Source organism: Hyalella azteca, unplaced genomic scaffold, assembly GCF_000764305.2.
Source record: "Hyalella azteca isolate HAZT.00-mixed unplaced genomic scaffold, Hazt_2.0.2 contig16162, whole genome shotgun sequence".
Lineage (NCBI taxonomy): Eukaryota > Metazoa > Arthropoda > Malacostraca > Amphipoda > Hyalellidae > Hyalella > Hyalella azteca.
This window is the reverse complement of record NW_025945989.1, coordinates 41,978-55,657: the sequence shown is the minus strand read 5'-3', so window position 1 is coordinate 55,657 and position 13,680 is coordinate 41,978. Positions and strand designations below refer to the sequence as shown.

The window sequence follows — 13,680 nt, the reverse complement described above, 5'->3', positions numbered from 1 at the left end:
TGAAATATCTCGACGGCGAAATTATTTTCAGCCAGTAAATTATTCTTGTTATTATTTAAAAACGAATATAAATTTGAAATTTCATACATAATCGAATTCAATAAATGTCTAAGAATATATCAGCTACTTTTCTTTTTCGAGACGAAAAACAAAAGATTCGTCAGAATTCGTCAGGCATGAAACTTATGTATTAGCGTTATCATTTTCGATAGTAAAATATCTAACATTAAGAAAACTTCAAACAGATGTTTATAAGGGAAAATTTTAAACTTATATTTTGTTCGAGGACGTCTCGTCCCGTCTCGGTACGGTCTCAGATTTCTAAATGAGTTGAAAAGTCGCAATTTTTATTCCAAAAGAAAGTTGTGCCAATTTTTCTCTCTATTTGGGACAAATTAAGCTTCTTGTCTTGTGTCGAATAAAAAGTATCATAGAATCGTTCATTTTTACATTTAGGAAATTTTTTCGTCAATGAAGGTTCTGTCTTAATAAATTGCTTCCAAATGAAGAAACTGATATATTTTTTGCGTTGAAATTCAAGTCTGGTAATTGGAAAGTTTTATTTTTCGTTATTTTATTTCGTTTCGTCTTTTCTCTCGATCTAAACATCGAGACTTGAACATCGTCTTACGGCTTTCCTAAAATTATAAATAAACGATTGATAAATTTTTAACTAGTGGGGACCAAAACATAATAAAGATATCAAGGCGCATGAAACTGAAATATTCATAAAATAAGTTCCCAAAATCTTGTAATGAAGCCTGTGCTTCGTTGGGTCCTTTCTATCTGTGTGATAGAACCTGATGGGTCCTTCTATCATCACTATTTGATTAAATGTTCAAATGCGTATGTTCAATTTAATAACTCAACTCACCATTATCAACTAAACCAAAGTCGCCAAGTCACGCTACGGCCAATTGACGATGCCAATAAACGGGTTGCACGCTATATTACTGTATGGTTACCATTGACCTAAGATGCGGTCAGTCCCTACTTTTCGAAACTTCCATTCAATGGCTTCGAAATTTGATTCAAAGCCTTACAAAACTCCAGTTTACTGATTTACCCCAGATCCTGGCGTACCACTAACTCCGTTCCAGCTTTCCACTCCACCTCAAACTTTCGCCGTTCGCCTACCGCAGTTCAGAATCTCATTCTGCGTCCCTTTTGCGAGTTTTGGAGGCACACCTTAATTAGAAGTGCAATAACGTATATCGTCCACTTGGTGAATTCAGCCGCTAACTAAGAGCCTTTTTCCAGGAGTCACTTGCCCGAAGGCTTAATGACCAAAATTTACAGCTGGTCAGGCTGCTCGATCATCTTCATTCTATTCAATGATCGCCTTGAAATTTCACACCACACGGCTTAAGCACCCAAATATCAACACGAAAAGCAATAGCCCTACAAATTTACACAAAATATACAGATTTTACTACCTTCCTTTCAGCTTCAAGCGTACCTTGTACTTCGCTGTTGTTAGATCATCCCTTATATACCCCAAATAACTCTACACACTTCATCAAAAACCACCTTTCCAAACTTCTAAGAGTTCAAATGAAAGCATTAAAATTTATTACAAACACAGGTACGATCTCATATCCCAAAAACATTTCACGCCCATGCAACATGCTCGCTATAAATAAAGACCTGCATCGCCAAGCTCGCAAAATCCGAATAACCATTGTATCGTACGATCACATCTATTCATTCAAATCTCACTTCCTCCATATGCTACAGCAAGGCAGCACCAGTCCCATCGGTAAACTCTAAACTTGAATGAAAATATAAAATTAAAGAAAATAATTAGGTAATAAAACACTTATTTCCGCTTTATAATGTTACCTTCGTAATACTTGCTGATTTGTATCTGCTCAAAATGTGTGTGAACTTGATAACTTGATCATATACGTACCTCAAAATAGGGAGCAACCTTGCAAACACCGTTTCTTTGCTAAGCGAGCCGGCAAATTATATTTATTCTTGCGGTTCTGCTAACTTTTAAATAACTTATAGCTAAAGTTTTATTAGTAAATAAAAGTTTTGCAAATCACCGTTCATATATGCGAGTATTTCTGAGCAGCTTGATCAACAGCCATTGGTACATCTAGTAAACTTAAGCTCTAACCCAGCAAACATGGCTAATGAGAGTACGGTGCATAACTAGACACTAGTTTCACTTATGGCCACCCCAGACGCCACCGCTTAGGATGTGGCAGTCGCTGTCTTGGCCTCTGTTATGTCTGCTGGTGCTGAGCGACGTCCAAGGCAGCAATTTGGTGTACACGGTGCACTTCAGTGGTGCTACTCTCTGCCCCGCCTTCGTCAGGAACAAGACACGAGTCGGCAGCGTTGTCATGGTGGGTCAAAATTGAAATAGGTATCAATAAAATGAAGAATTACTTTTACAATTTATCCTCAATTTAATTTAATTTTGCTTCTTTTTAATTGTTGACAATTGATGAAATCGTTCTTCGGAACATTCACCTGTGAATTATTCTCTCTCTGCCACGCGGGTTGTACGTATATATTGCCGACGACATTTCCGGCGGGTTTCTCGGCAATATTCATGTCAGAAAATTCACAAGTTATCGTGCATTCAAGCAGACGTCTTATTTTTACATAAAATATAATATGATATTTATGCATTAGGGACAAAATTCATCAGAAAAAAAGTTCTGATACGTATTGATAACGAACGATAGTCAAAAATTATTTTTTACTGAAAATACTCAGTTTCATTCCTTATATAGTTATGCGTTAAAACTAATTGAAAAATATTATTTAAAGTAGGAACTGATTTGAATGACAAAAATTTCGAGAAAATACAACAAAATAAAATACAAATGTATACACACACGGTCTATGCGCTTAAGTCAATGCGGTGAGTGTCATAACCCTGTGTTCGCATTTTTATAACATTATTTAAAGTGCGCGAAATGTTTATTAGAACTTAAAATGAATTAGTGCTCTACGGGTAAATCAATGTCGTGTGAATGCATGGGAAACCATAGTGTCACTACTACGTGGATATCTTTGAAACAAAACACTTGCGATTCTTGAGGGAACGCTGAGTAAAAAATTTGAGAAGATGACAATTTGAGCCATTTCACTCACACGAAGAAATAAATTACAAGTATAAATTTAACAGGTCCGCATAATATATACATAAACTGCTCTATTATGTATATTCGATATTGATATTGTATTTTCTACATTTTGCTGCACTCATTGTATAAATGTTGCTTTTTGCTGCGGTATTTCCAGTGTGCTCTGCACGCGTCATCGGTACGTGCTCCTGCGTTTGCTTTTTGCGAGGGAGAGACTGAGGACTGCCTTTTGGCATCCTCAGCCTACACTGCGGGAACCATGGCAGCCTCAGGGCTCCTTTGCCGCCTGTACTCCAGCAACTCTCAGCCACCTCTGCCTCCACCCAAGCCTCAGGTAAATAATACTGCGGGAACCATGGCAGCCTCAGGGCTCCTTTGCCGCCTGTACTCCAGCTACTTTCAGCCGCCTCTGCCTCCACCCAAGCCTCAGGTAAATAATACTGCGGGAACCATGGCATCCTCAGGGCTCCTTTGTCGCCTGTACTCCAGCTACTTTCAGCCACCTCTGCCTCCACCCAAGCCTCAGGTAAATAACCACAGCATGAGATAGACATATTAGAGCCAACAACTCATTCAAAGCTTTATCCACTTTATCTGCGAGAAACCCTCAACCTCAAGTGAATACTGTACTTTCACGTTAGCTTCTACTTGTACCAATGCTTCAGGCAAGTGAATCAGCTAATGCGTTAGGTAAATGCGTTCAGCTTCGCAATTTCGGGTAACATCCTCTTTAATTTAAGTAGTAATACTAACATTAATTCCACAGTATATTCAATAAACGTGCTTACTTCTTCAATTTGATTTATTTCCGGTTTATTTCTGAATGAACCTTTCATCTCTCATTTTCTATTTCCTGCTAAAAAAACAATGATACGCTCATATTCATTTTACTGCATTACGTATTCTCTACCAAGTTAAATCTTCTTCCTATTTCTGTATTTTTGTTGTTATAAGATGTAATATAATAAGGAAAACTTGATCTAGGGGATTTAAAAATGAAATTTCCTTGAAACCTTATCACGCATTGATGACACAAAACTTGAGTTTGATATAGAAAAATGAACCCGTGATCAACACTAAACCTATCATGTACAGACCTTATACAATAACAAGATAACTAAAACAGTTGCCTCCTAAGCCTCAAAGTAGGTTTAACCTATTTTTTTCTCCAGGGCAAAAAGAGATACAAGCTGAGCACGGCGATCACTACTAATGGAGACGTTTCGTCGATGAGCGCTGAGAACCTCTGCGCGGCAGACGGCTACCAGTTTGCCGTGATCGCGTCCGCTGCTGAACAACAGTTGGTCTTTGATCAAGTGGGGGCCGGTGAGTCGTACTTAAATTTTGCAAATATATTATTAAATTAGAACCCCAGAAATTTATTACAGGAAAATTGACATATTTTCATTAGAACAATGTGCAGTTTAGAATAAACTCATACTAGGATAAATGCAACGCTTAAGTGTTTACGTGCAATGGAATTAGCGTAGTGAAACGCTTTAGATTTCATTTCTAACTTGAACGATCGCAGGTTGAAGCCAATAGTTGTACGCAACTAACAGGGTAACAGAAACAGAGGGAACATGAGAAATTAAACGACTCGATGTGTAAATGAAATCACCTCGTACGAGGTTGGCCTGTGGCCCGTGGGATGCCACCATGCGCCCACTGCTAAGTCAAGAATTCAGGTTGTTTCGCCGAAGATCTGTGAAAATTCGTTCGGGTCGACAGGTAGTAGGAGGTGATGGCGTCTTTAGAGAATGTGCGCTAATAGCAAGCGGTGTCCCAGAGTGGCCAGGAAAGAGAAGTGATAACTGCAAACATAGTATGAGCAGATAAGGCATTGAGTGCACAATTTGGCAGTTAAATATTAGCTAGGAAGGCTGCGGTGGGTATGAAGGGTTTTAAACACCCGGGTTATGGAGGGTTATAAGGCAGTGTATGGGCTCGCATTTATATACTCTACTTATAGTATCAACGTTACAGATACTATTTGTGAGTCAGCAACATAAATTTTCTTTGCTCAAATAATTTTTTTTTCATTCCATCTTGTTTTCAAATGTTCCATTTTCTCAGTCATTTGTATTCATCTATTATATTTTATTATGTATAATTTGTTTATTATTCTAAAGTTCGGTGAGAATGATGATGTTGCCAGACGAGAACTGATGATGACGTCGTACGGTGTTGCGAAAACGAATGAGTGGGTCGCTCGAGGTTTCAAAGGGTTGAGAATTATTTGCTGGTTGAGATCTATTTTGGTTAGAATGTTTTTCTTTAATCGGTGTATCTAGATGTCCATTTCCGTTGATCTAACTTCGTCCTAGGAGTGAGATAGAATCGAGGTCTGACTAGTCAGCATTAGAGGCGTTTAATTTCTAAGTACTATTACAGTTCGAACGCCATTAAAAGTCGCTTTTGTTTGAATGCGTCAGTGGTTCCAAAAGAATTTCGTGCGTTATACTTATCCACCTGTCGTGGAAAGTTACTCATGCCTTAAGGTTCCACAAATTAACAAATTGTATTTAACTTAATCGACTCGTTTGACTTCATATGATACCGTCAGTTGGATGTAACTAAATAATAGAGATCAATTTAAATCGCAATTTATTCCTAATTATTTTCAATCACTATAATAGCCTCATTGACAATGAGGTAGATTTTTCATAGAGGAAAGATTAACGCATCAGTATGACAACGTTATGATCATCAGTTGTGAGATGAATCTTACGATTTAATAGTTTTGAATATAAATATTACTAATTTTTGCAGCAGTTTCTGAGCCATTCAACTTTTCGGAGATAGCAGTAGATTTATATCGTTTAATAGTTTGACAGAAAATTTACTTTCTTTTGTAAATTTAGGTTAGAAAATTTTTCATGGGAAACTGATTAATTTGTACACGTCTTTGTGAGCGACGTTTCTGTTATACAGCGGTTCCAGCGTTTATTAGGCCGTAGGCCTGCCGCCGATTATTAATATTGCAGAACATCCAAAGCGTGTTGCGGCCTTGAACTCACAACTCACTGCTTCAAATTTTCTTTGCTTAATCGCCCGGCCTGCTTGCCGATTCTGACCAGAAACTAGCGCACAGAGCTGGGATCGAATGCGCACCTCTCTGCTTCAATCTTGTTACTCTGAACTCTAACCACTGGGCCACCCTGCCTATGTTTGCGATAGGCTTCAAACGATTTTAGAGATATTAAATTAAATAATTACGTGGTATAAAAATCATACCTGCCATCAGAAAGTGATCCGAAAAAGCGTATCGTGTCACATGACCTCCTCTGCCTTCAACTCCTAACCCTCCTCCCCCTCTCAAAACCTCCTTTTTATAGTAGGGCCTGCATAGCTGCTCACTGCTAAGCGAGATCCATGTGCCAGCGCTACAATTAACAGCTCAGCGTTCCGTCCTTGCAGAGATATTATAGTGATTCTCAATATTAGCCATTGCGCAGTGCAGTTCTAAGGATAGATGGCCAGTTATAGTTTCACGGCTCCGTTCTTCTTAATTCGGCCAAGAACATCGTCGGTCGTGGCTTAGAATTTTGACTGCAGTGGTCCTGCTGCAGTATCCTGACCCCAGGGCACTGTTTTCCTCGGCGATCACTGTATCCAAGACTGTATTTCACTGCGGAATGCATTCCACTAAAGGCCAACTGAAACGATGCAGCCAGTTAGGAAGAGTAGACCAGGCTGCTAAAACGGTGCAAAAATGCAAGCTTGCAACGGTCTTTCTTCAGAACTGCAGAGACAAGCGGGACGAATTGATTATGGTCTGAAGAACTTTATTAAGGAACTGTGGACACGCGAGGTTCAAATGAGCAGGCGAGGGATAATGCCAGCCACTACGTCGACGAGGCTCCCATGTCTCTGCCAGTTCACGATGTACACAGTGACGGTCATTAAAATTAAGTGGCAGTTGATGGGAATTCCGGGTGGTTTACAGGCTAACGAATGTTTTGTGAGAGGCAAGACCGTAAGGTAGCCGACTAGCCGCAGCTTTTACGTACTTCGTGTAGCACTTGTTCATCTGATTGATATTCAGTCTTGCTCCATCAACACGCTTTTGATCTCGACGCTGTCCACTGCGGTACGGTGTGGAGAGTCTGCGCAGATTTATTGTCATATTATTAAGCCACCTTGCCTGATTTAGATTGTATTAGTAGTTATTACTTTGCGTAATTAGCTTTAGCAGGCCTACATGCAAATCAATTTCAAGCTGTGGCTTGAGGCCCATGACTGCGGCTGCGGCCTATAACTGTGCTGTTGGCAAACATTTGATCAGGCCAATAGAATCAAATTTTTACGTACCATTTCTGTTTCATGTTCCGTGCCCATGTGTGAATTAAACCCTTAGGCAGAAAAGGTAAATACCATAGAGAGGATGGTTTGTAACCAACCCTAGTCTGGACAAAGGATTTCAGCGGTTACACATACCATACAGAACAATCTACGTGGTTCAAGAATGAGCGCGTGGTGGATCTGTATGTGACGGTGAGGAGCTCCATGTGATACTGGTTTGAGTTTGGCCCTCCAGTGGTATGCAATATGCATGTAATCATAGATTTCATTCATGAAGTGCTCTCTAACCTTACCCACTTGAATTTATGACGTAAAAAGGGTTGCTAATTTCGAGGGTTGAGAAAGGTATTGCAAGGTATGATTGTTGTCCCTCTCAAATGTTAATGATAAGAAAATGTAGGTTGTGTTTTTTAGACAAAAAAGGTGTGAAGACAATGATTTTTAGTTACATTTGTTACATATGTTAACACGACGAAGAAACAAAAAGACGCTTTGGAACAACGCTGACTGGCTAATGGTTCGCTGGCATTCTCTAACTCGTAATTTTTGATGGCGCGATTCGAAATAAAGTATTTTCTTCCTTCTCTCGTTTTTATCGCTGAGAAATTACTGAAGTGTTATTTGTGCTGGAGAATTGATACCGTAGAATTTGCTTATCGATATTGATATACCTACATAATAATGAATATTGACAAATTAATTAGGTACATTTTGAATTTAACTAAGTTAATATTAGTTACAGAAATTGGTGATCAACGTTTTTGTAGAGTTAGCAAAGAGATTTATGACGTTCACTAGAAATAATGGCACGGGGTACTAGTTAATTGATAGTTAGGTACTGATGAAGAGTTAGGCGGATGACGTAAAATGGTTGAGGCTTTTATCCTGTTGGTCGGTGTAATGTTCCTATTGGTTCAGGTGCAAACGGATGGGTTTATTGATGCGTTGATGGTAACTTATAATTGGGTTTTTGGGTCATTAGGCTTGGTCCAAGTTTATTAAAGTAGAACAGCAAAACAGAGGAAGTTCTACAAATAAACACACATTTATTTATATTAATTAAACACTAGTAACCAGATAAGTACAATATAATTCTAAAAATATTCCTCACATTATTCTATAACAAACTAGATAACCTAGACGCTTACCGAGCGCAAGAGTACAAGCGGCTGGCTTCAGTGATGATCAACGAATGACCAAACCGTAAGACAGCCTGACAGGTCCTTCCACTACTTTCGTAGATGTTGCCAGAACATCTGCTACAAAATTCCTAAAACTAAAATTCATCAGTCGGGTATTGAGTAGGGCTCCCTCAGAAGGAGGGGCCTTGAGGATGGAGGGAGGAAAGATAACGAAATACGCGTAAATAATGAATACCGCATATATTATAGATGGATCAGAGGCGGGTTACCTTAAAAGGAGTCGCTAGTTATTACTGACAATCACTGACGTTTTGTAACTGTTTATGCAATTAGTGACTGATAGAGTTGACCTTACAATGCACTGATTAAATTTAACCACAACCGAGAGCGCTAGGAGCAATGCGATCAAATCTAGTGTTTCTGGGATACATTTTTTACTGATTGTTTTTCTTTCAGAGATAAAATCTCGCTGCACCTACGCATGTCTGGCATGGCTGTGGCTTGATCCAAGTTACCGCTGGTCGGACGGCAGTGTGCTCAACCAGTGTGAGGTTGGCATAGGCAACCCAGGAGACGCAGTCCCTTGCTTCACTCAGGGGGGTGCACCGGGGCTGTATAAATTCTACTGCAGAGCTGGAACTGGTATTCCTGTAGTCTGCCAAGTTTACGAGTGAGCCTCATACAATTGGTTTGTAGCATTTCTTGGTCAGTTTTTGAACAAACCGGCGATCATCAAGTAACACAGGTGTACCAAAGATTTGCTGGTTTAATTACGGACGACTGTTCCTTACAAGAGGCAAGTAGAAGTCCCCACTCGTAGACTATTATTACTCAAATATTGTGGGTGAATTAGTTATTTTGGTCACTCAACGAAATTTCTTCAGTCCCACCTTGACTAATATTTCACTCACCTACTGTGAGACTGTATCTCACATACTGTGTCACTCACGTTTTAGTGTCATCCATATAATTGTGCTACTAATGGGACTGCCTGAAAAATGTATCGGCTTATGGACTTACTCCTATCACCGGTTCCTTCATAAGAGCCAGGATTTTTCATCATTAGCTAGATCGGGACTGTAATGTCTGAACCTTACCACTATGCGAATTTCCTGCTCTACCATTTTTCAAATAACGATTAATCCTGATTTATTTTCCTTATTTTGATTTGCGATTTTGTTTCCCTTTGATTTGTCCGAAACTGTATAAGTTTCTTTTTGATTTGTCAAAACCTGCAAGTTTCCTTTTGATTTGTTCAAACCTGTACGTTTCATTTTGATTCGTTTAAAACTGTACTTTTCCTTTTGAATTCTTCAAAATTAAACGTTTCCTTTTGATTTGTTCAGAACTGTACCTTTCCTTCTGAATTGTTCGAAACTCCCTGTTTGCACTCCTGCGTTGGTTTGTTTAACTATTACTGCGGTGATTTTACGATAGATGTTGGACTCCGTTGAATGTTCGGCTTAGTGAAGCCGGCTTTAACTTGTCATACGCACCTACTTGCAATTGTACTATTCTTATTTTCTTAGTATTTTCAATTTAGATGAGAACTATTCCTAGCATTTCATCTATATGGAGACAAATAGGCATGATTTTTGGTTGTGTTGACTTGCACGTTATTTGTAACATATTGTGTAATAACTTGACTCCATTGAAGATAGGATTTTTTGCCAGACTAGAATCGGCCAACCGCCAATCTATGTTCATTCATATCATGAACTTCTAAATTATTCTGCACTGTTAATCTCGTCCATGCAGTGAGATTTGAGAGAGTGTCACGGGCTCTATATTCAATCATTTCTATGCGCGACTCCATACAGTATATCAGCACAAAGACTGGCGTTAACGATTTTCCTGCAATTTTTTCAGTTTATCAGTTGATTTACCTCGCAGTGAATGCACTTCGCTAATCGCTCCGGCGTGCAATAGAAGTTCCGGAGTTATTGCGGACTTCTATTCTTTCCAGTTATACAGAAATTCATCATGCGCAACTAATTCCAATATTGTTCTAAATGCGTTTCTTCATTCCTCAAATTCTTTTGGCAATCACAAAGAAATAGTCTAGAAAATACCGAGCGAAATATTTGTTTAGGTTTTCATGTTTAGGCCTCTCATGACCATTAGATCAAAATGTACCCTTAATTCTTTCAATGAACGTGTGAACTCGGCCCGTGTTTCAAACTGTATAAGGTTACCTGTGGTAAATGTTCTACTTGTGAGCAGGCTGAAAAGCTTGTTGGGGAGCGACCTAGCCAAAATTAGAGTATAGGAACCGTCGTGTACGGCTCCTATATAGTGGCCGGACTGCAGTAGCGGCACGGGAAATATAGCAAGCTTGAAAGCGGGAGGATTCCGGAATGATTGCAGCATGTTCGTTTTGGAGAGGATTAAAGATTGGACAGTCTTACTTTGTTCCGGCTCTTTAACTGTTGACATGCTCCACACACTGCCTTGGAACCGATCGCCGATGACTTAAACAAAATTTTTCTATCGGTATATAGTTGTCTTACTCAACGTTCTTAAACACCAGCTTTACTACGTTCAATACACATTTACTTTGAAACTTTATCTAAACATATACCTTATATTAATAAAATTAAGTGTCTAAATTCATTCTCATGAGCAACTAAAGTTTTCGAGAACTTCTTGTATAAATAAGAAAAAAAAAGAACTAGAATGATTCAATGCAAAAATTTAGTCAACAAATGAAGGCAACGAACTTACGAGAAACTAGGCAACTAGTTTCTTCTCACATACATTCCCAGATATAACATCTTTCTAAAATGATACAATTTTATGGCCCGCTTATGCCATCAGGGCTTCGGGTAGTTGTAAGGATTTACACAGTCGAGTTTGGATTCAAATTTTTATTTAATCAAACGAATTCAAAAGAAGTAAAATTGGCTGGAAGCATCAACGGCGCTCTTAGTAATAGCCAAGATGAATTGTAAGGTTTTCATTTATTTACTTATTCATCCTCCTGGTAGCAGTTACGAGGAAGTGAAATTTGGTAAGCAATAGCGACGAATAAAATAAGGTTGGCTTGCTCCGAGCGTGGCGAGAGTTTAACGGGCTCCAGATGTGGTCTCCTAGGCGCTGCGACGTAGCCGTGACGCCAGACAACGTAGACGTCACGTATAAGAAATAAAATAGCACGGAGGAAAGGCTCATCGACAGCACTGGGCCCGAAACTTGCAAACATAGATAGTAAAAACACAAACATAATCTCGGTTAGGTTCATACAGGATTTGACTATAAAATTAATAATCAGCAATTTCAGCAGCAAAGATCAAATTAATTCAAAAATCCTTCGACTGACCTGAGGTTTTTATTGCCCAGTGTTACGACTCTACGAAAATGTAATGAATGAAGAGTTTAATTTGAGAAATTTAGCGGAAATCAGTTAGAGGAGTAGGAAGTTGGACGGAAAAAGACAGCGAGAATAGCTAAAGGTTTCACTGCGTGTTAAAAGAAGATGAAAGACTTAAATTAGGATTGCACATTCCGAAACAGTATAGCCAACTGCCATCGTGAATTGCACGACCCCATTTCTGGCAAAAATAGAACTATTGATATTTGATAAACTTCAATTATACTTTGAAATGATTTAAAATATTTATTTTAATTTGGTATATATTTAACAACCATATATTTAATAACTTTGATATATATTTGATATAGATATTGAAATAAATTTAATATATATATATTTGAAATAAACTTAAACTTTGCTATAGATTTGCAATATATTAGATATTAATTTGATATAAATTTACTTAAAATGATACACTTAAAAAATGTGTCCAGCTTCCCACAGGAGCAAAATTAAGCATAGTTAATGCAGGAAAAGGACACGGCATTCGCACAAAATAAGGGACAGCGAATCAGGTTTATAGGAAGTTTGAGAAATACTTAATGAATGACGAGTATGATGCTTCTGTAGACACTGATTAGTTGGCGGCACAAAACTGTAGTTCGTAAGTATCACAGAGTGACGACCACCACTCGGAACAGCCAAACGAATCTAAGAAATCTGACGAGCTTGCTCGCCCAGTCTCGGACATTGACTTGTCCGCACAAGCTGGACAAGAAGCAACCGCACTGCGTCGGAAATAAATAATTCAAGATTACCTTTATTATTATGGAAGATTGATTGGAAATAATATTTAGCTTCGAAATTAAAGAAATAATCGGTGAGAAATTAATAATTTCTCACACAGTCCTGGCGTGACATTCGGCAACATCGCAATAGCTGATGAGGTATGGCATGCAGCCCAACGCACGAGACATGCTGAGGAGGACCGAATATTATGCCCTCTTTGTGTAGTAATAGAGGAGCACATATGATGGGAGGTACATCTGGAGCCTGGTCTACTCACTTATGATTAAATGTCAACCCTCTGATTATGATTATTATGAGTCAACCCTCTGATCCATGGTAGCAGGTAATGCGAGAATTTCGGTTTCACAGCATATTGTGGTCGCATAAAATGACGCAACCTGTAAAAGATACTGGTACATGAAAAACTTAGCTTATTTTCATAAAGAAATCTGCTGTTTTTAGTAAAGATTATTACAAATTAATAATCATCACATATAGTAGCGACCCAGATTTATAACTAACTTAAAAATTCATTTATTTCAGCACACACGAAGGATCCGATCATTTAATAAACAAAGCTTAACGCAATGCATGGTATTTTCATGAAATAGCATATAGATCAGTTTTGACGGCTCAAACATATAGCTTGCAAACCTTCGGTTTGAAGAGCACCAAACACATGCAGGATTATGAACAATAACTACTGCAGTCGAATGCTTGGAGTTTGGCAGGCAGTATTCTGACTTGAGCCAAATAAAATTCGGGTGAGATTGGTTAAATTAGCACAAACTTAATCAATATTAGGTAAAGTGGCCTTCGCTGCACCAATTTAAAAAAAAGAACGATAACGGTGACGATCCTGCAGCGAACTGCTATATTGTTTCGATCTTCACAGCCGAATCAAAATTAGAAGCAGCGTAGAACAATGAAACAATTCCGTGCGTTAGGTGCGACCAGCTCAAATGTCTAGATAGCTCAATGTAGCTAAAGGTATTAATCTGAAACGTTCGTTCGCAGCTTTCGT

General features: G+C 38.6%; 1 protein-coding gene across 1 annotated transcript; it reads left to right on the top strand.

Annotated features, from left to right (window-relative positions):
* The first annotated feature begins 1,913 nt into the window (after positions 1–1,913).
* On the top strand, positions 1,914–10,721 carry LOC108664843. The gene is made up of 4 exons (XM_018151536.2): positions 1,914–2,357; positions 3,265–3,441; positions 4,280–4,433; positions 9,011–10,721. The coding sequence occupies exons 1-4, from the start codon at positions 2,208–2,210 to the stop codon at positions 9,226–9,228; spliced, it is 699 nt and encodes a 232-aa protein (XP_018007025.1). The 5' UTR covers positions 1,914–2,207; the 3' UTR covers positions 9,229–10,721.
* Positions 10,722–13,680: the final 2,959 nt, after the last annotated feature.